This window comes from Plectropomus leopardus, chromosome 8 (genome assembly GCF_008729295.1).
Source record: "Plectropomus leopardus isolate mb chromosome 8, YSFRI_Pleo_2.0, whole genome shotgun sequence".
Classification (NCBI taxonomy): domain Eukaryota; kingdom Metazoa; phylum Chordata; class Actinopteri; order Perciformes; family Serranidae; genus Plectropomus; species Plectropomus leopardus.
Genome location: NC_056470.1, coordinates 3,485,437 through 3,507,946, shown reverse-complemented (window position 1 = coordinate 3,507,946; position 22,510 = coordinate 3,485,437). Strand labels below are relative to the sequence as shown.

At 40.8% G+C, this 22,510-nt stretch overlaps 1 protein-coding gene across 1 annotated transcript; it reads right to left on the bottom strand.

The window, feature by feature from the left end:
• Positions 1 to 1,177: 1,177 nt before the first annotated feature.
• On the bottom strand, positions 1,178 to 17,927 carry ccdc22 (coiled-coil domain containing 22). The gene is made up of 16 exons (XM_042492356.1): positions 17,474 to 17,927; positions 14,910 to 15,087; positions 13,918 to 14,050; positions 12,976 to 13,082; positions 10,908 to 10,992; positions 9,767 to 9,936; positions 9,187 to 9,402; positions 8,825 to 8,995; positions 7,757 to 7,876; positions 7,543 to 7,659; positions 4,846 to 4,947; positions 4,537 to 4,644; positions 4,293 to 4,388; positions 2,632 to 2,691; positions 2,474 to 2,548; positions 1,178 to 1,906 (listed from the first exon to the last, which is right to left on the bottom strand). The coding sequence occupies exons 1-16, from the start codon at positions 17,521 to 17,523 to the stop codon at positions 1,793 to 1,795; spliced, it is 1,902 nt and encodes a 633-aa protein (XP_042348290.1). The 5' UTR covers positions 17,524 to 17,927; the 3' UTR covers positions 1,178 to 1,792.
• Between the last annotated feature and the right edge of the window lie 4,583 nt (positions 17,928 to 22,510).

Sequence of the window (22,510 nt, the reverse complement as noted above, 5' to 3'; positions counted from 1 at the left end):
GCAAAGAAGTGTTGAGTGTGTTTATTTCTCTCATTTGTACAGGATTTATTTGATTTTTCTTAAATAGCCCACATGATGTGAAAAGCAGCTGGCCCCAAGATATTTTTACATTATCTTATCCAGCCTGTTTAAAAAACAAGTTTGGATACCCCTGGCCCACACCTTGACCTATACAAGTGGCCCACACTACACTGCATACATGTGGAGTTGTGTGTCTCTGTCATTTTGCAGTTACGCCTCTAAGTACTAATACATATTCTTTGTAGCATTACCAACTACATATTTTCCAAATTATGTTTAACTGCTGTCCATGCCTAGCCACTGATCAATACATAATGAGCAAATTTAGAAATACATAAAAGTACATAAACCCTTAAGGACTGTTTGCCACATTTTAAGCGCTTTTCATTCTTCATTTTTTTATCATTTTGCTGTGTTCATCATATGGCATACACTTTGGCAAGACTGTGTATTTTTGTTTAATCTGTGAACTTTCAGCTCAGTTCCTACAATAAGTCTAAAATACAAAAAGTCTAAATTTAATCAAATTAAATTGTTACATTCAGAGTGCAAAAAAAGCTCAATTGAAACCCATTCAAACTGACATTTTGGTCCCAGAGCCACCAAAGCATAAAAACATGCATTGTATTATTTCTAGGTGTCATTCTGGGCTTTTGCCTTGGAATTTGTCATTTTTACTATGTTCCACCAGAAGACATTACTTTTACCATATTTGGCATATGGAGAAAATACATGCTATTTCCACTAGGTGTACAGTCCCAAAATGTTGCTGCTAATCACTGACATATCCCAGACTGTGATCATCAAAAAAAAAATCTACTTTTCAAGTTGTATATTGAAAATAATTCATTTTTGCAGGGAGGTTTTCAAACTAAAAGCATAGTGGCATCATGACAAAAACTTGGCATCTAAAGGATTGAAAATGTATCAAATATTTGATACTAATGATTGGGACTGACGCTGATTAAAAAAATAAACTCAGTGAAAGAAGAAAATCATGTTAATGTATAGTACTTTTTAAAGCTTGATTTTGAGCGATAATGTTAAAGCGGGCCCTCAGAGTTCAACATGCAACTGAGCATTAATGTGGAGATCATGTTGATAACGGGTCCACACATTGTGACCAGCGTCTTCTGAAGCATTACAAGAGCTGCTCTTCAAGTTGTAAGGCATCTTTATTCAAGCTGGTACGATATATACAACAATACTCTGCTGATGGGGCTCGACAACATTGTTAATGGACTACATTCAAATGCCATTCACTCAACAGATTCAGCTCAAAGAAAATCATGACAACAAAGGAATTGTTGTTGTCTGAAAATGGTGGAATAATTTCCTGTATTAAAAATTCCCAGTCAAAGATTAGATTTTATTCGAGATATCTTATGAAAACATTTCATATATCAATAGGGATACAACTTTGAAGAAAAAAGGCCTGATAGCACCCTCTGCTGTCCATCAGGGTACAGAGAGATCAAACCAGTGCGTGGGCCCTCAGACACACATCCAGCTGCACAAATCAGTTTGAAATCAAACGCTAATTGTAATCTTTATCCATCCATACAGGTTGTGCATTTAAATGCCAGGTTAGTTCCATGGTTCCAAAATCAGCTTGCCTTTCTAAAGAAAAGCAGGTCTCCAATGGCAACAGAGGGGCAGAGTTAATCAACAGCAGTCTCGTCAGTGTGAAAACTGGAGTGCTGTCTCAGGCCCAGTCAGGTTTACCACATCTTCCACCTGAGCAGGCAGAGCAGAGCGGAGCGGGCCTCCTTCAGCCCTCTCTGACTTTGGCAGCGAGTGCAGAGTTCTCCTGTCGGATAGCCTTGTAGTCGTCCAGAATCCTCTCAAGGTTAGCCACAGTTTTACTACCATTTTCTGTCTCAATCTGTGGATAAATGGAGATGTCATTGAAAAAAATGCAAAAAGTTGTACAGTAAATCTCTAACATGCTGCAGCATTTCAAAAGGAAAACTTAAAAATGTTGGGAAATCCATGTCAGCTGTGACACTTATATATAAGCTGATATTTTTTTTAAAAATAATTCTAACAATTACATTTGTGTTTGTCCAGTACAGAGACACTGCAGGTCTGAGACATGTTTAGTCTAGCTTTGTTCTAAAACCACTGCAGATGGAAAACTGCTAACCTGTCAAAACAGAACAAACAGGCCCTGCTTAATGTCTCACTGCTGCTGCTCTATGAATAAGGCCTCGTCTTACTTTAATGCAAAGATTACGCACATGAAAATGAAATCAGTGTTTTGATGTGACAGTGCAAAAAATAGTTTGTCCCTAAAAACAATGAAAATTCAAAAAATAATTGTGATCTCAATATTGATCAGAATAATGGTGATTCTAATTTTGGCCATAATTATGCAGCCCTTTAAACAAATCTAACGCTGAGTGTGAATGAGCCCTCAGAGTGCATGATGTGATAAAGTGTGAAAGCCTACCTGCTCCTCTAAATCTCGAATTTCTCTCAAGATTGTCCCTGTGTCCTCGATGGTTTGAATCAGCTGATTACAGTTCTGTGAAAGAATGCAGATGGAGAGATGACATTCTCTGATAACAACAACGAGAGGAAATCAAACAGCCAAACATGCGGACGTACTTCATGCAGGGCAGCCAGGTACTTGTAGGATTTGCGGACGGATTCATCTTTTTTGGCATCCTTCAAATGACAAAAATAAATGAATTAATACATGAAAAACAAGATATTCCAAAAACATATACATATATATGCTAAAAAATAACCATTTGAAGAACCCTTCGACCAAAAGAGCACAGACAGTTCACTGGTTCTGGAAAAAACTTTTTTAAAAATTTTTCTTTGTAATGAAATGAACCTAAGTTAACCCCCTGAAAATGAAGGAAAACACATACTTTGAAATTAATGTTAGTATTAAGAAGGGGTCAGTCATTAGGTTCAGTCACTGTTGCTTTCTTATTTACACGTACTTCATGTAGTTAACATGATGTGTGGGCCAGTTAGCCAGAGTTTAGCTTCCTGGGAGCAGTGACATTATTTGGGCCCCAATGAAATCTCAAATGATTTGCCTTTTTGAGGTTTTAAGATTCTCAAAAACTCATGAAACTTTACTGTACTGATGAAAAATCTGATATGTTATGATTCTTGTGCTCAGCATTTTAAACGGTGCTGCAGGGCTGCTTGCTGCTATGAGTTCTGTATTTCTATATTTAAAAGCACATATTCCACTCATTTATGAAGTCATGCAGCTCCTGCATTGTCATCAACACGGTCCAGCAAATATTTCACAATAAAATGTGTCAACACCCTATGGGATGTTGTCTACAGAAACATTCTCAGAGGACTTTGATTTTGAAACAGAAGCAGGCAAGCTTGAGTAAAACAGATACATTTGTATTTCCTGAAGTGAAACTGAAGTGAAGGGTGGTATAGAGTCAATCTAATTATCAAAACACCTTTTTAACGGTCTGTTTCTGCTGACAACCAAGCATGGCAAGCCAAAAAATTCGGCGAACTACCGTTTCTCTAGATGTGCCACAGCTGACAGGCAGCTGAGCAGCGCTGCTCACACAGGCAGTATGGCTGCTTTGACTTGTTTACACGGGCACCAAAAAAAAAAAAACCCAACAGGATCGGCGACACTCAAGCACTGCTCACGTACACAGTGTGCTCCCAGCAACAAAAATGCAGAAAATGAGCATAGCATAACACAAAACACACTAGAAATCAATAATTGTATGTCCAATCATTACAAAACTTGCAGGTATATTCAATAACAATATTGAACCACGTGTGTAAAATCATTTTAAATAAGTCAATAAGGGGTGCCGCAATGCCATTTGGATTTTTTGAAAAACACATTTTTGACATTTCCTCCTAAATATAGGAGGGCCAATTCGTACCAAGTTGTCTGTGAATCATTATTGAACAAAGCTTATCAAATATCTCATTGTGTTTTGATGATATTGACAAATGAACTTACAGGGGCTGTGGCTCAGCACATGTTTGGATGTTATTCCACAACCATTGGGCCAGTCATCACAAAATGTTCAGGATATGTCCACATAAGTACATTTAACATACTGTGAGACCATCTCGTACCATCTGACCTCTGCTTGCTTTATGTGACTTTCACAGAAAATGAACAGCCACTTCAGCCAGCATCCTGCCAGCACCCTCAACATGCGCAGAGGTACGAGGGCCTGATCAGCACTATTTGCAGCTTTAGTTCAAACTGACTCCATCAAGGGGACAGATTTACAAAACAAAAGATCCTCTGCTACCTTGAAAACCAGTTCATCAGTCACAGCAAAGGTCCGGTCCAGTTTTCCTGTCAGGCTGTTGATCTCTTTCTGGAGCTCCTTAGTGTCTGACAAGATCTGCGAGGAGAGTCAACACAGTGTTGATGTCATAGCTGATACACAGCACAGACTTTTAGCTTAAATCCACTTTAACACTAGTTACGCATTTGCTTTCTTTATGTATGAGTTATTTCCAGTGAAGTCTTGTAAGTAGCTTTTTATGTACCTTAGTAATTTCCTCCTTCTGTTTCTTGATGTTGCTGACGATCTCTAGAATCCTCTGAGTGTATGCAGACCGAGACACGTCCTGGGGAAGGTTTTCTAACTCTGTTACCTGTGTTGGAAGAGAGCAGGCTCAATGCAAACGCTCAAACACACATGTCGCACCATCAGCAAGGTGCCAAAAGACAACTGATTGAGCAGAGAAATTCACTTTCAAACAAATGTGTGAAACTTGCAACAGTTACTATGCTATTAAGGCTCAGCAAAATGTTGTCTGCTAGCTTCGAAAAGAACGGTACATTCAGTGTGTTACCAGTTGTTTGTAGACTTCTTCCTTCTTTTTGGCCTCCTCTGTAGACACGCGGATCTTGTCATGCAGAGACTTGATTTCAGACAACTTTCTGGAGGACTCAAGCTGTGGGACATAGAGACAAGTGAACAGTCACAATGTGTTGAGAGTGGAACTTGAACAAATGAAGGTAGTCTGACTAACAGGATGTAGACCATGTGTAGAAGCCTGCCTTCCCCTCCTGCTATCTGCGTGTTATCATTTTCAAAATCCCTGTCACTACATGAAACTGGTCTCGCACAGACGGATCTATCCCCATACTTCGTTTTAGCGTTGTGCATGAAACAGGACTGCACACATTGAGACCTTACTGAGGCCGTGTTTAGACGAGAACAGCTCTACTTAACGGAAAACTCTTTCCTTTACGTTTTGAAAAAAATCTGCGTTAATCTAGTAACATTGTAAAAACGCTCCTTGTGTACACAGATCCACAAAAACAACCGAAAATGCTGCCGTATGCATGCCACGCCAGGAGCTGACATTGTAACTTTATAATGACACACCATAGAAAAACATCACACACGTGCCGTGACGTCACCGCTCTCACAGGATCTGCACATTGCCACGTAACACAGAAACAGAGGGGGTTTTCAAAAGATTACACTCTGGAAACCGGTTTCAAAAGTTTGCATTTTTAGGCCCATAAACAATGTTGTCGTGTGAACAAAAGGCCAAACCGCAACAAAAGTTTAACGTTTCATACAAGAACCGTTGCCGTGTAAACGGCCCCTCAGAAGATTGTAAATTATGTCTCAAAAAGGTCTCAATGTGTCCAATTTGATGGGCTCACTTCTAACTGGCTTGTAATGGTGTACCCCAGGGTTCTTTCCTAGGTCTGCTGTTATTTTTAATCTATATTGCTGACTAGGTCAAAAAAAACCAGGATTGTGCAAATTGTCATTTTTATGCGGCTGGCACATTGTGCTGGTTCATCCTGTTGCCAAATTGCAGGCTGTCTTTAATTTGATCCAGATTCAGCTTTTACAACAAAAGCTGGTTTAAAAGCTGATAAAACTCAGGTAATGCATTTCTTAAATGCTGGTAAAAAGCCTATGAACACTCCTGATATTCATATTCCTTGTTACAAATATCCCGAGTTTGGCTTCATGACTCCCTTTCTTTTAAACCTCAGGTTGACTATCTTTAAGACCTGAGGCTGAAGTTAGGGTTTTATTTTTTTTAAAAAGTCCTTTGAGACCAGAAAAAGACTGGTCACTGCTACATCTGAACATTGCTTGCACATGTTTAGTTTTGCACATCATACTGAAATGTGTACAAGGTACAAGATGCAAGGTACAAGGTAAGTTTATTGTCATTTTTCTTAAACGTAGTTTAAGAAGAAATGAAATTTTTTGGATGATCCTAAATCCTGCTACATCTTTTGGCGTCGAAGTAGAAGTTGAGGAGTCTCACAGCCTGGGGAAAGAAGCTGCTCTGTAGTCTGGTGGTTCAGCAGTCGATACTTCTCTATTTTTTTCCAGATGGCAGCAGGGTGAACAGACTGTGGCTGGGGTGGCTGCTGTCTTTCAGTATCTTTTGGGCTCTGTGCAGACACCTCACTTCACTGAGGTCACTGCTGCTCTGTAGATCGGAACCAGTGATGTTCTGGGCATGTTTTAATCAACCGCTGTAGAGCCTTCTTTTCCAAGGCTATGCTCGAACCATGCCAGTTCCTGATGTTTCCAGTCAGTATGCTTTCTATTGCTCCTCTGTAGAACTTAACCAGGATCTTGCTCTGGAATTTAGCCTTCCTAAGTTTCTGAAGGAAGTAGCGCCTTTTCTTTTCTTATTTAAGTGGTGATGTTAAGTCAAGTCGGTTTTAATTATAAAGCCCATTATCACAAAACCCAGTCTGCCTCAGAGGGCTTTACAGCATTCGACATCCCTCTGCCCTTAGACCCTCACATCACCTAAGGAAAAACTCCTTTGCAATGACCATGATAGGTTCTCAGTGATGGTAATTCCAAGGAACTTATAACTGTTCACCTGTTCCACTTCAGCTCCACTGATGTAGACAGGGGTGTGTGTCTTTGCCTCCTTCTTTCTAAAATCAACAAAAAGCTCTCACTCATCACTGTACGCTTTATTCCAGGACTGACTGAGCTGGAAACGAAAGCTTTTCTGTGCTCAGCTCCCCTTAGTTGGAACAGCCTTGAAACTAAAAGAACTGCTCTCTGGCTGATTTTAGAGCTCTCATAAGTACAAGGGTGAATTTCTGCATCTCATTGTATATCTTTTATGTTTTTATTGTGGTTATTTTTTGTTTGTCACTCATTTATGCTGCTGTTTTGGCCAGGTCTCCTATGAAAAAGACTATTCATCTCAACTGGACTTACCTGGTTAGTAATTGGTCAAACAACCTCAGAGCTAGCAACCAGCCTGCTAAAATGTATTTTAATGTTCTATGTTTTGTTTTCTTTTGCAAGGATTTAGCCATTTTAAAGCCAGAGCTCCTTGGAAAAACAGGCTCCCTAATGACAATATTTTACTTGGACACCCTCGCTGCATCCTGGACTGCGCACTGCCAGAGACAACTGTGATCGGTTTAAAGAAATACAACCAACCTAGAGCGTTTCGATCCCTTAGTGTGGACTTAGGATGGATTTAGGCAGACCTAGGCTATGCAAATGAAGAGACAATCTGTTGTAAGGCTCCACTTACATCTTGGTTGCTGCAGATTTCTTTGAGTCTGCGGTGCTCATCAATAAGCGGAGCGCGGTGTTTCTCCCACTGAGAGGCCAGGTTCACCACCCGCTTGGCACTGGCCTCCACCAGAGCCTGCAGGTACAAACACACATGTTTCCACTGAAGCTGAGCACCCTGCTGGTTTGATGGCAGCTCTCAGGTCAGCAGTGATGTCACTAAGAAGTCCTACCTGAAGCTTCAGCAGGTTGTTGTCTGCATCTGGCAACAGGTCAATTGTTTTCTTCTTCACCTGCATCTTCTCCTCTTTTTCGGAGTTCCCCAGCTCTCTCTGCTTCAACTCATCCAACACCTGGACACAAACACATCACACATGTCATTTGTGTTTTTTTTGGTCATTGCGCCTGCTGTTGTGGAAACCCATCTATTCCATATTACTTGAAATACATCAGTAAGCTGGTTTCCATCACAAATTTGTGCAAAACTTAAGCAATGTTTTCAAAATAAGATAAAAAACAATTGCAAGATGACAGCGTTTCCATTGAGTGATGTTATATCTTCTCTTATTTGATACTGTAAATAAGCAAATTTATATGGTGCGTAACTGTCCATTTTCACACTGCAGTATATGGCGTCACAGAATAATGCTGATAACATTGCCGTATGAGTACAAGAACTGCAAAAAGACTCTCTTCCCTCACTGGACCATTCATATTAGTACGCTGTCAATCTGTCACTGTTTCCTGAAATTTAAGGGAGAATATTCCTTTAAAAGTTCAGGGGAAATAACTTTTGGAGATTTACTGCACATTTTAGAGTGGCATTTTATTATGACCAACCTAAGGTGCACCTGTGTAGGTAGTATGGCCCTAAAATATTATCACAATATTTCAGGGCATTTTTACAATATGACAAAATTCTTAAACATATTTTCAAAAAGAACAACTGCATCAAAATAAGTGTGAAAGTTTTGCAGGTTTTACAGTGTGTCTATAAATACTCAGTAAGAACTAAACAAAAATGATCTCTCATTTCTTTCATTTGTAAACAACAGCAGCAACTCAGACTCTGTATAAAATGTTAATAGTACAACAACAACAACAAAATTAATCACAAATTATACATCTAAATAGTTGTCGAATGCAGGTAGAAGCAAAAATCCTATTCAAAAAATACAAAACACAACAGCATTATGTCTTCAATTACAGCATCTGCTGGAGCTAATCAAATCAAAATGAAAAAGTCACATTACATTTACTTTAGAAGTGTGTGTGTGTGTGTGTGTGTGTGTGTGTGTTACCTGTGCGTTTGTAACACTCATGTGCTTCATGTCAGCTGCTAACTGGTCAACATCACTGCAGAGCTGCTGGAACTGCTGCTGGAGTGAGAGCTGCTCCTCCTGCTGACGGAGCTGGATATCACTCTCTGACTGACAGCCAGAGGGGATGGGGCTGGTTACTGCTGCCGCCTGCTGGAGGACGGACGGACGGACGGACGGACGGACGGACAGACAGACAGACAGACAGACAGACAGACAAACAAACAGAGACACACACACACACACACACACACACACACACACACACACACACAAAGCAGTTAGAGATCACTGCAGTAACAGCACACTGTGTTTCGGTGTTTCCCTCTTGGCGTGCTCCTCACCTGTGCAAAGGTGAACTTCTGTGTGTGGGTGAAGTGGGTACCCTTGGTCAGGACGTGGTCAGAGGGGGCGGAGCCTCTGAAGGCTTGCAGTAACTCGGAGAGGTCAGAGGTGGAGCGAGGACCACTGAAGGCACTTTCAGGAGAGGGCAGCGCGGCAGAACGCAGCTGCTCCTCAATGCGTTTCCGCAGCCGGCTCAGTTTCCTGGAGCGATACTCCTGTTCAACAACACACAAACACACTTCACATGGTATAGTGTGTAATAAACATGTTTACAGCATGTCCTGGACAGCTATAGAGGATCCAACATGCCAAACACAGTTCCCTTTGATGTATGAAAAGGTAGTATGCAAGGGACGCTATGAAAATTTTAATTCCACAATTATTCTGGCCAAAATAAATGCAGAATATTATCTTGATAATCATTAAAATATTCTTAGAACTCTTAAGATGGCACTAAACATTCTGAAGTCACATTAACTTAAATGAACTATTTCAGACATATGCTTAGAGAGCCAGAGGCACTGCAGGAACAGACAGTGTAAATGTTACTGCAGTGTGTCAGTGTGTGTGATGACTCGCCTGCGGCGTGAGGCGAGACAAAAGTCCCTGACTGTTCCACTCGCTGTCCCACTCCTGAGCAGCACTCAGCTCAGCTGTGTGCTGCTCCAGTATGGACGCCACCGCAGAGGCATGATGGGAAGGTTGGGCAGTCACCGGAATAAGGATCTCTCGCTGGTAGTCCTTCACCTCTGAAATCACAGTGTACACAGACACAGACACACACACAGACACACACACAGACACACACACAGACACACACACAGACATAAAAAAAAAAATACAATCCTATTCAATCCGATTCCTTCCTTTCTCTTTTAACACATCATCCTTTTCCATCAAATTAGTTCTCGTTAAATCGGGATTCTTGGAACCCTGGTGTATCTAGTGAATCAGCCTGTGCTTATTTATTATGTAGACAGTAGTAGAAAAATCATAGATTATAATCATGACCTGCAATCAGATATTTACCAACCATAGTATTAACCAACTGTCAATTAGACCACTGCACGCTCTATTTCATCTCAAGATGTCTAATATGACTTCTCCATTGTTACCTTCTCCATCCTCTCTGTCCAGCCTGCCAATAACAACACGCCCACTGATCATCAGCTTAATGAAAACCTGCTTTTTTTCTGGCTTGAGTTGAGAACCAACTTCTCACATTCCGAACCAATATATTCTTGGTGGAAATGCGCTAAACAGTTCAAAATTAGGCACCGAAACTGGTAGAGAACTGGTTCCATGTTGGACAACAGTGAGAGATAGCAGCAGGAACCTGAGGTTGAACTGAACACGGTTCAAAAACTTACTTGTGATGCAACCACCATTTTTTCAGACTCTACTTGCATAATCTCCACAAAAACTGTCAAATTCATTCGCATGCATTCCTAAAGAGTACATTTCCACCAACTGAAACTAATATAAATACCTTTTATAATTTTTAAAACATTATTTTGATACCATTAACAGGCATTTAAGAACAATTATTTATATGCAAAGTTGCCACAAAGTTTAAAGTTTTAGTTTTTAAAGTTTTACGTTTTTTAGATCGCAATAACGACAACCACTCTGAGAGGGACCGTGGTGAAACAGGAAGCTCACCACATCATCTAAATCACACAGCATGTGCTGATGTGCAGCAGCACAGGCAGAGACTCACCTTTCAGCGTCTTCTTTCCTGGACCTTTAGTGCAGTGTGGTAAACTGAGAGGCTGGACATGGAAGCTGTGCACTGCTGCTGGTCTCTGAACAAGAGAAACAAACCACCTGTCAGACACTGACGGGCTCTCTCTGGGCAGCTCACACACACAGGTTCATATCATGCATCCAGAGGCTGACAGTAAGCCCAAATCAAGACACAATCATTTAACTGTCACTGGGAAGTCCCCACCTCAATTTAAGTCGTTTCCCTCTGATTTCTATTTGAGTTCAGTCTCCCTGCATTAAAATGAGTAAAAGCCAATTCAAATAGAAATCTAGAATTACCGCTGTGCCGCTGTATGCCTCTGCTAACCAGTCATGTTGCAGTTACATTTTATATTCATGTCTGTCCAGACTCATTTGTAGACATAACAGTTGACAATGCCTCAAATATGACTGTTGCTGCATGGAAGCTACATATTTTAAAACAGATTCTTAATACACATACCCCCAGGCGCACAGAAGATCTCTACTATCAGCACAGTTTACAGATTAGTGTCACCAAATCAGTATCTGAACCAAATGTCTCCCCTTCTGTTTCTGAGGTATGATGCTGAATAATGGCCCAATAAGTGTTTTTGCAGAACATTATATCGTAGTGAAGCTATCTTTGATGTTTTGGATATAAAATGTCATCACTTCATTGTTTTATTCTATTAAACATTTGTGTGAAATTTTTGACCTTTGACCTATGAGCATCTTAATCTAATAAAACCATTGTTGAGTCAAAATGGGTGTTTATGCCAAATTTGAAGAAATTGATTTAAGGTGTTCTTGAGATATCGCTTCCACAAGAATGAGCCAAATGCAACTTCTGAGAGTTCTTGACCTTCGACCCATGACCACCAAAATCTAATCCCTTTATCTGAGTCCAAGGCTATGTTCAAAACTGCCTACTATACTAGCAGTATGTACTGATTTGGTCAAAATGTAGTATGCAGTATGCAGTATGCAGTATGCAGTATGCAGTATGCGAACAAAAGCAAAATCCACAGTATGCCAGAAATACCCCGATGTCATACTGATGCGGGAAAAAATCCTCAGTATGCATCGGACCAGTCTGCCTCGCCTACTGTTTCCCACAATGCACTGTGGATCGAGCCCAGACATCACACAGATGGGTAGACGTAAGCCACCAGATGGAGTCCTTAGTTTGCGTGTTACATTTTATTATTTGGCCCTTGCCAAAAACATATTTTTTATCTTTTAAGGTCATTTAAATTACTTTTATCAGGTAAACCACATACCAATGTATGCTATTAAGAGTACACTTATACAGGTGACATGAGCAAATTTTTATTTTTTTTATTAAAAATATTCAGCTACTGTAAAGGGGCTATGGTTCATGATACCAACTAACCAGCTTGGTCTTTCACATCAACAACATACAATCAGAAAGTTTAAAGGGGCAGCCTGTATGACTGATGCAGAATAAAGAGGATAATAGTGCGTGTCCCAAGCAAAGCTAAATTAATACTGGGGGAACTCAGCAGTAATGCAAACGTAAAGGCGGTATATCTGGTCATTTCCAGTCATTACAAAGGCGTTATTCGTCTCACAGGTAAGCCTACATCATGATCGTCTATATACATCACTTGTTTACTCTATTTCAAACTGTAAATGGAAGCTACGTGGTAGCGGTTTTGCTATTGTTTGCTTCTGCTTTCAAAGAAGAAACCAGCCATGCCTGGCTAGCATACTGCAAAACAGATCGAACTAAACAGCCATACTGCATATCGCTGTTATAGTATTTAGTATGTAGAGCATACTGCATACTGAGTACAGTACACCGTTTTGAACATAGCCCAAGTGAATGTTTGTGACAAAAAATTGTTATCGAGATATTGTGGTCACATGATCTTTAACCTATGACCACCAAAATCTAATAAGTTCATCCTTGAGTCCAAGTGCACATTTTTGCCATCAAAACAGACCTGGATCTACCACTCTCATGATCCTGCTGATAGAACTGATACATCATCATGCATTAAAGCTCAGACATCAAAATGCAACTTTAAAGAGTTTACTTGTGTTTCACTGTGCAGAGGCAGCCTGCAGCTGGGAGGCAGCCAGGGAACAGCCAGCTGGGCTTTGACCGCAGCAGCGATGGCTCTCTGAAGGACCACCGATTTACCTGCAGGAAGACATGATAGCATTTTCCCATCACTGCAGCACTGTGTTAACTCTTTCTTAATCTGTTATTTTATGGGCCAACATTTTCTTTTAAACCTCTAGACATGCAACAGTGCAGGTTTCTGAGACACATTTTAAATGTAATTATTTATGTAATTAACGAACTATACTGACTCATTGATATATTTATATTTACATTGATTATATCTATTGCCTCAATTAGGTTTCCTCAGGTTTTATTTCACAGCCATATTTATTTATTTATTGGCATTGTTATGCATTTTTTTATTTATTTTCTAAGGACTTAAATGGCATTCTATACATTTTTTTTATTATTTTTTTATGATAGTAACAGCAATCTGCTTGCTCTGGCTCTCTGTCTTCAGAGAGCGTAGGCCCTGGAATAAATCAATACTTTTCCCAAGAAATTACCAGAAATATACAGCAAGGTTGTTTGACTATGATTACCACATTCACTACCTTTTCAGGTCCACTATCCTCAGGCTCTCACATCCTGCCTGTACATACCATCTGATATGAAGTGAGTTGGAATTGTAACAGATATTTTGATGATATTTTGCTTATTTGTACAGCTGCCATCTGTCAAAACTACAGTTTATCTCCATAATAACTGGCCAAAATAACCATGGAGGTGTTAGGAGGTTTTTTGCACCAATGTAATCACTGGTGCAAAAAAGATTATATTACATTATAAACCAGGATTATGATATCTGACCTTATGGCACAAATAAGAGACCTGTGACAATCTGACAATCAATTTGTTGTTTAGCTGTCTCTGAGGAGAGATGGTGTGGACAGGCTGCTGCTGTGTGTACCTGTTGGCTGGTCTGAGGCCTCTGCACTCTCTCTGGGCAGCTTCTCCACCAGGAACATAAGCAGCGAGCGGATCTCCTGCTCGTTGCTGTACAGAAAGGTCTGGTAGCCTATCTCTCCTTTGTATCCAATGTCCTGAAAACCACAAGTTTGACATATGAGGGAGACTGCTGGGGAGCTACAGGCACTGACTCAACTGAGCTTCTACTCATATAGGCACATCTGAATTTTGCCCACAACTATCTTCTTATGAAGCATCCTCAAGTGTGCTAAAAGCGCTCTATAATTAAAATGTATTCTACATTTTCTACAGCCACTTACTGGTGTAGGTTTATATGGAGTCTCTGACTTATAATGCACCAAATGTTTGTTCTTAACCCTCTGAGACCAAAGTAATTTTTGACCATTTTTGGTCCATCTGGATTTATTGTCTAATAAAGCTTATATAACATCAACAATGTAATGCACAGTTAAGCTATAAAAGTCAGTGTTTTTAGGACAACCTAAGCTATAAGAATATTTGCACTGCAGTTATGTCACTTGAATGTAAAAATACTTTATATATATATAATACATTATATGTTTGGTCCACTGAAAATCACTGTCTGATATTAAGGTACAGCGGTACTCTCAGTAGTGTACTCTTAAGCTGAAATTGTTTGTTTTTTTTAAGTGGGACTTTTTTTAGGGTGTCATAAATAAGTTTTGTTGCTGACCCCTCCAAAGCAACACATTGCGTTGCTTCCATGTCAGACTCCAGCCTGCTTTTCCAAGCTGGGGTCGTGCAGACTGACATCTACTGTATGTAATACACTGGCTATGGAGAAGTACTCCATACATCCCCACGTCAACAGATCTGAACTATCCCTTTAACCTTCCTGGAGCAGATATTGATGTAATTCAGGTATAGGTCTTGCTGTTTGTTCTGATTACAGAGTCTAATGAACTTATTTTATCCTGAATGAGTGTGGGCCATGAACCAGAGGTGTGTTACCTGACAGGCTTGTGCCAGGCTCATGCCCACCCTGAAGCGGGCAGACATGCCTGGGGGCAGGGAGGTGGGCAGCGCACTGCCCAGGCCTGGATCGATCACCCGGATACATCTGACCACCGCCTCCACAATGAGCTCGCTGCTGAACTGTCTGACGCTGTCGGTCTCCTCGTTCACTTCTCTGTGGGTCACACATTAAACATGAAGGTAGTCTATGTTCAAAATGGTATCCTGGCTGATCAAGGCATTTTTTGACAGATCTGAATCAGGAATATTTAGCTTATAGAGCAATCCTTTTTTATGTCAGCTGTCACACAAGTGTTTTTACTTTCATGCACAGCATCATGAACAGAGTCTTTGTCAACTCTTCTCCACTCAACTGTCTGTTTCTTTCTTCCTGCTACTGAGCTCCCATGCGTGTGTAAGAGCAGCGGCTGAGCCTGCTCACTGCAAAACACCACACACCATACACAAAAACACAGTATGAGACTGTTTTTTGTGTTCTTTACCAATGTTATGAGCACTTGATTTATTTCAGCTCAGTGTGAGAGTCTCGCATTTTGCCTTAAACTATACCGTAAAGTATTTCTCCACCCTGCTCAGAGGAGAGACAGACTGCTGTCCCCAGTTTACTACAACCTCACTAGCCACTTACCACTGCACGTACATGAGCTCTGTGAGCAAAAAGTCAACATTGCTTATGTATCAATGAAGCATAATCCACCCAAACGATGTGAAGACAATGAAAATAGCATACATTGGGGAAAAGGTAATGCCTGCACACTTACTGCATGCCACACAAGTTTATTTAAGACAGCACGTCAATTAAATAAACTTGTGTGGCATGGGGTAAGTGTGCAGGCATTATCTTTTTCCTTATGTACACTGTTTTTTGATAGCCTTGCACCTATGTGATGTACATATAACTACCCTGTTTCAAGACACTGAAAATAAACACTCAGCAGAACACAGTTCATTCAGCTAAATCCAACACAAGCCCTAGTAACAAACACTCAAGAATAGTCTACTCTCTTAAAGGGACAGACACTCCTCAAAGATTTAAAGGTGGGTTCGTCATTTTATATTTTATTTTGTGAAAGAAATAATTAATAATAAAGAGATATTCTTTTACTCATATTGTCAAGCATAGGTTTTGCGTTGGATCGATTTACTTAACTTGAAAGAAGCCCACTTATGGCATGTTTCCACTACATGGTACCGGCTCTATTCAACTCTACACTACTCGTCTTTGGTATCGGGTACTTTTCTGGGGTTCATTTTCGATTAGAAGACAGTACCGCCTCAGTGTAGCGGGTCGTCATAGCAACGACGTGCAACACTGCCGTGACGTCAGTTTCAACGCGACACACACATAGGCACAGGGTTAGAATTACACAGTGGCTTTCGGGGGGAGCCCCATTTTCCGGTGCACACCACTACTAAAACATGTCACATGCAGAGCGCTAGGTTAAGCTGTTAGGTTGTGACTATACACAAGTGTAGGAGCAGGTTCGGTTGAGAGCACTTTGTCTGGGCACATGCTGCTATGTCGTGGTGAAGTTGCTGTGAAGCTAATAAACCACATGGTTTTGAGTACAAATGGACTGTGTCGGCCAGCAGTTTATTTGACACTCCTGTAAGCAGTTATTACCGCCAATAACATTTCCTCTCTCTCTCTGTCCTTTCTGTCGGATGATGAGGAGTTCAGGTGATGAGTGAATAAACACACAACATTGACACATTACGTCTCAAGGGAGGCTTTCAGGGGATACGAGCTCCCTTTAGCTACCCCGTAATTTGAACTATGCATACACACAGACTCTGACTCGCTGGAAACGCCCGTCGGCCAGCAAGGTTAGGAACATTTGCACCTTCTGGAGCGACCACGGCACGATCTTTCTGGTTACCATTCTGGGGAAGAAAAAAAAAGATACAAAACTGTGGCCGCTACAGTAGCTTTACTGTTTGAGCTGTTTAGGGTATTCTGTGTGTGCCAGGCATTGATGACGCAGTGACGATTCTCTCTGACCAATCAGTGCTCTGCAGTGTGTCATGTCACCTTTTAATAACTCATAGTACTCAGTTGGCTTTTTTTTGGAACCCCAGGAGAGCAGGTACCAAAACAGGTGGTACCAGATACTTTTTCCTAATGGAAAACCAAAAAAGGCAAGTAGAGTAGAGTAGAGCCGGTACCATGTGTTGGAAATACACCATTAAAGTATGCAATGTACAGATGTAGTATCGGATCGGGACTCGGTATCGGCAGATACTCGATATTAAATCACATGGATCGGAATTGAAGGCAAAAGAAAACGTGATCGGGACATCCCTGGAGGGTATTTGTTGGTTGCACCGCTATGTAAATCTGATTCAATGCAAGCTCGCGATCTTTAGCCTCAAATAACCAACAAACATCTGTGATCATGTGATGCGCAGGCTGAGCTCCATGAACGCTCCGTGTATGACAGCGGGCTGCTAACCACCAGACTCAACCCTGCTCAGCTAACATGTCAGGTCAGCGGCCGTTGTGAAGCTGAGGCACTGAGGAAAAAGATAATAATACTTACGTGCCGACTTGTTTGAGGGCGTGAATCAGAATTTTGTCAACTTCTTCCATGGCTGCAGTGTGCGTGTAGATAAAGCAGCTAACAGGCAGGTTTGTGGCAGATCATCTGATGCTAACGGGGCTAGTTATTAACATCCAGTTAGCTAGTGTCAGAGTGGGTTTCCCACTGAGGACAGCAGCCTACATAACCAACTTAGCTTCTATCTAATGTTAGCTCATTTAGGAACTAGCTACTTTTTAATTAGCGGGACTGCCACTCCTCAGTCTCCCGACAGACGCCATACTACTTCTCCGCTCTGTTTGAAGCGTCCTGCTAAACGTAAGCTGCCGATGTGATGAAATATGATTTAGCATTACCTACAGACTGAAGCTGATCCGGACTATCTGCTACAAACGTGCCAAATCTGACATCTGTGGGTCTGCCCTACTGTGGAAATGAAGTTATAAGGGACCAGAGCCGCGGGACTCTGGGAGGTGGAGTTTCACTTCGACTCACTGTTGCTGAGAGCAAGTGGGAACTTAGCAATGTAGAACTACGCTTCCCAGCATGCTCCAGAAGAGGCAATCTCATGACCGGAAAGCTGCTGGAGAGGAGGACTGAGCTGACACTTGGTTGGGTTCAGCGGTTCAGTGGGACCAGCTGGCAAATGTGTGACAGGCTGCGGTTCACTAGTTGATCTTATTTACATGCCAAAGTGAAACTGATGTTGTTTCTGTGAACTGCATCCTGGGAAAGAAACTCACTGGCAGGGAAACTCAACTTGCTTTGCTTGGGGCTCACTTTTGGAAAATGACATGGGGCCAGTTGCAGCAGCCCTACATATGTTTATAGAATTTTGGGACATTCCGAGGATTTTAGGACATTTTTAGGATTAAAGGACATTCTGGTCGTTAAGGACATTCATAGGATTGTAGGACATTTATAGGATTTTAAGACATTTCAAGGATTTTAGGACATTTATAGCATTTCAGGGTGTTTCTAGAATTTAAGGGCATTTTCTGGGATATTAGGACAGTTCTAGGAGTTAAGGATATTTCTACACATTTACATTACATTTCTATTATTTTTGTATGTGTCAAAGAGTTTAGGACATTTCTCAGATTTAAGGATGTTTCTTGGACTGTAGTACATTTCTTGAATTTTAGGACAAGAAGTTTAGGACATCTCCAGGATTTTAGGATGCTTCTAGGATTCAAGGGCGTTTCTGTGATTTTAGGACATTTCTATGATTTTAAGAGGTTTCAAGGATTTTAAGGACAATTCTAGGATTTTAGGGCATCGGCGTCCTAGGACCTCTGTTGGGGTGTGGTGGATCCCCCATTGGCACATTTTTCATTAACATGCTCTATTTTGATGCTGTTTTATGCACTCTGGCACCTTATCTATACTAAAAGTACAAAAAGAAGGTAGAGGGTTGATTTATTAGTCATTTAAAAAATGAAATTTAATTTGATTTGAGGGTCTAAGGGCACAGGGATGTCGTATGCTGTAAAGCCCTCTGAGGAAAACTGTTTTGTGATAATGGGCTTTATAAATAAATTTTAATTTAATTTAATTTGTCCTTGATCCTGCTACATCTTTGGAGTTGAAGGATGAGTTGATTAAAATTAGCAGCTACTATCAAGATTCCATCTGGTTTCTTGGACATGTTGCTGCTGATGGCCTAATTCAATTCCTGCAGTGTATTTTTTGAATTTGCATCAGAGTATTGTGTCCTTATGGCTCCCAACAAGGTCCGTCTATCCAGTGCAACAGCCTGATCTGGGATGTTAGGGGTTAACCATGTCTCTTTGAAGATGTGTGCAGAACAGTCTCTGATCTCCCATTGCTAAGTGAGGCTCAATCACATCTTATCCACTTTATTCTCCTGTGACCGGACATTAGCCAGAAGAAGGCTTGGTAGAGGAACAGCTCTCGGTCTAAGTCAGGTTAGCCTTGCCCTGATGACAGCTCTCCTCCCTCTCCTCATCCACCGCTTTCAGTTTAGTTTCTACCCTCTGGTCTGACTGGCTGCTCGGCATATGCCATCCTCTCGTGGTCTGCTGCATTCAGTCCAAACTCCACACAAGTTTTCCCGATATTGATAGGAGCTTCTCTAGAAAAGTTGTGTTTCAACAGAAGGGGCCATGGAGTCAAAATAATAAAAAAATATAGCAGAAAAGTAGCAAGGATTTGAGGAGCTACGGGCTGCTGGAGCTACATGTGCTGGCATCGTCGTAGCAACAATTCCCAGTGTGAGTCACTTTATTTTTACTGCGAATTAGAAAATGGTGAGGGGGGACACCTGTCACCAGATTTTTGCCATGGGTCATAAGTTGAGTATCACTGATTTACACTATCCTGCAGTATGATGAGTACTAATTGTTCAGTTGCTTGTTGTTATGTTTCATGAACATATTCCTTTTGCATATTTCCTCTCTTTTCAACACTTCATGGCATTTTCTGAACACGTGAGATTTATATTTTGAATATAAGTCGAAACTTTCGTGTTTTTTTGCACCATGGAGAGTATTAGTAGCCTAATTGGACAGACAATAACTGATCAATGAATCAAAAATTTATTTGTCACATGGAATTATGCAAGGTACAGTTCCACTGAAATGTGATCACATCAACTCCTTTAACTTGTGCTCTGTGATTAAGTTCTTTTTTTGTGTCTTCTCACATCTTTGGCTTTTGCTTTATAGTTGTCCATGTTTCGGGATGGTTCTGGTAATTCATGGTTTCTGGTTGTGGAGTCATTAAACTGTCCACACATCCCGACATCAGCAAGACAGCATCATGGCTGCTCTCTCTTAACACTGCAGCTACCACTAGCAGTGATCCACAGCAGCGCACATTCCCATCATCCCACTACCAGTCCTTATTCACCGTAAACACTCTGCTCCTCTCCTTCTCTCACCAGAGTCATCCACTCTGTCAGACTGGTAAATACAAATCTTTAAAGTAGGACAAAAATGGCATGTTGGGCATTTTGCAAGGCTCTGCTACACTTGTTCTGAAAGCCCACACAGATCATCTTGGTTATAGTTTTACATGGATTATATTTTATTCAATAAGGCAATGAAACTTCTTGGTCTTTTAAACACCTAACACTTATAAAGAAAAAAAATCAACCACACTGTCCCATATATAGGCTTCTGTCTGAACACCCAGTACTCAGAGTTAATAGAAATTTTTAATGCAGTAAAAAGCATTCATTCTTCAAGTCTTTGCCAATTTATTCTCCTGACTTTTAAACAACCACACTTTTCAGCACTCATCTCTCGATTTACACATAAAAACAGAAAAGCTTTCCATCATCTCTCCATCCATCCATGCATCCCTGTCCACAGTGAGTGAGAGGTAAAGTCCATGCCAGTCAAGTGGTCAATCTAACTTCCTGTATTTATTTGATCATTTACAGTTTGGCCTTTACTTTTTTTTCTTTTCTTCTTTTGACACCCAGAATGAATCTGGTGGATTTATTATTAATCTCTGTTAGAACATAGTTTTTTTTGTTCAGTGACTATGGTTCTACCCAGGAAGTTCTTTGCTTAATGCTTTATTTCTGGTCTAATTTTTGTGGAGTTTGTCAAATTCAGTTTGGTCGTAATTCTGTGGATGCTGGTAAATCCCTCAGTTTAAGAAAACAGGAAGTGTCTGCCAGTGGGCAGTCTAAAGGATGATAGAAAGCCCACAGCAGCTGTAAAAATGACACCATGTACCGTATATGTCTTCTGATGAAAAAATGTGACCCACATGTCTGGCTGTGCTGCTGCTGAGGTTGCTTATTTTCAGCCCTTACCTGTGCCACAAGGTCTCTGCAATGAAAGGATGGACATACATGCTTCAAACCAGAAAGTGGTGAGGGGGGAAACAGCAGAGGCCCGCCCACATAGAGCTCTTTCCTCAGCCAACTGCTGTTTTGCCTTCCAAAACTACTAGAATAATCATTTTGGAATCAGTCATCTGATAAAAATCTCCCCAAATATATTTGAATAAAAAAAGGTTCTTGGAAACTCTGCATTCCGACTTCCGACTATTGATCCTGCCGACGACGCCAGTTTATGACCAGAGGGTGAGGACTGGGACCATCTCAGACAGTCTCTTCAACCTATTTAACCTGAAGGGATAGCAGGGACAAAGTTTTAAAGTTAAAGCAATTATGTATACAAACTAAAAACAACATGTAAGGACAATTTGTTTGCAATCATAAAAACCATTGCAATGCCAGAAGGCGCTACAGCCCAAACATGCAAAAGGGGCGCTGTGTCAAGTAAGAACTACTAGTTAGGGGGAAGGGTCACACTTAAAGGCAACACACATACACATAAAACCAAAGATAAAGTGCAATGTGCAAACACAGCAAAGATCGCAGCAATAGGAGTGGATACTCAGGGAGCTAGGTGCCACCTTGAGGAGAGAAGAATCACAGTTTAACATACAGAGTGTGGAGCAGTGAATGTCATTAAGAGATTCTGAAGGTGTCCTTGTCAGAGGCTGGTACTTAACCATCCTCCCCAAGAAGACACTATATGTTCCCAAATTAGGTTATTTTGCATACGTCCATGATTTAGTTCAGATTATATTGGTCCCTAAAGTTAAATAAACAAAGTGTGCTTACCCTGCATATCCCCAAGAAGAGACACTAAATCTATAAAGTGGTGAAGTAATGAGTCCTAAATCGCAGAAGTCTGTTAGCCTTAGCACGTATGGTTCCCTCGTCTTAAAGTCTATGGGTTCTTTAAATGGATTTTCGATAAAATTCCTTAAATAAGGTCTGTGGTGAACACAGCCTGAAGATATTTAGATGTTTTGTTCTGCAACGTGAAATACATTCGCTTAAACACAATTTTTGAACTTTTAAGGTTTTACTCGTCTTAAAAGAGGCGGTTGATCAACCTCGAGGCCTCTTATAGCTCAGGCACTGACCTAAGTCAGCTTCATTAAAAGTTCGCTAGTAAATTCTATGCAGTTTGTAATGGGCATTTCTTTTGAAAGCATGTTCAGTTAGTAGATTGGGATTTTAGGATGTTTCTAGGAATTTATGATGTT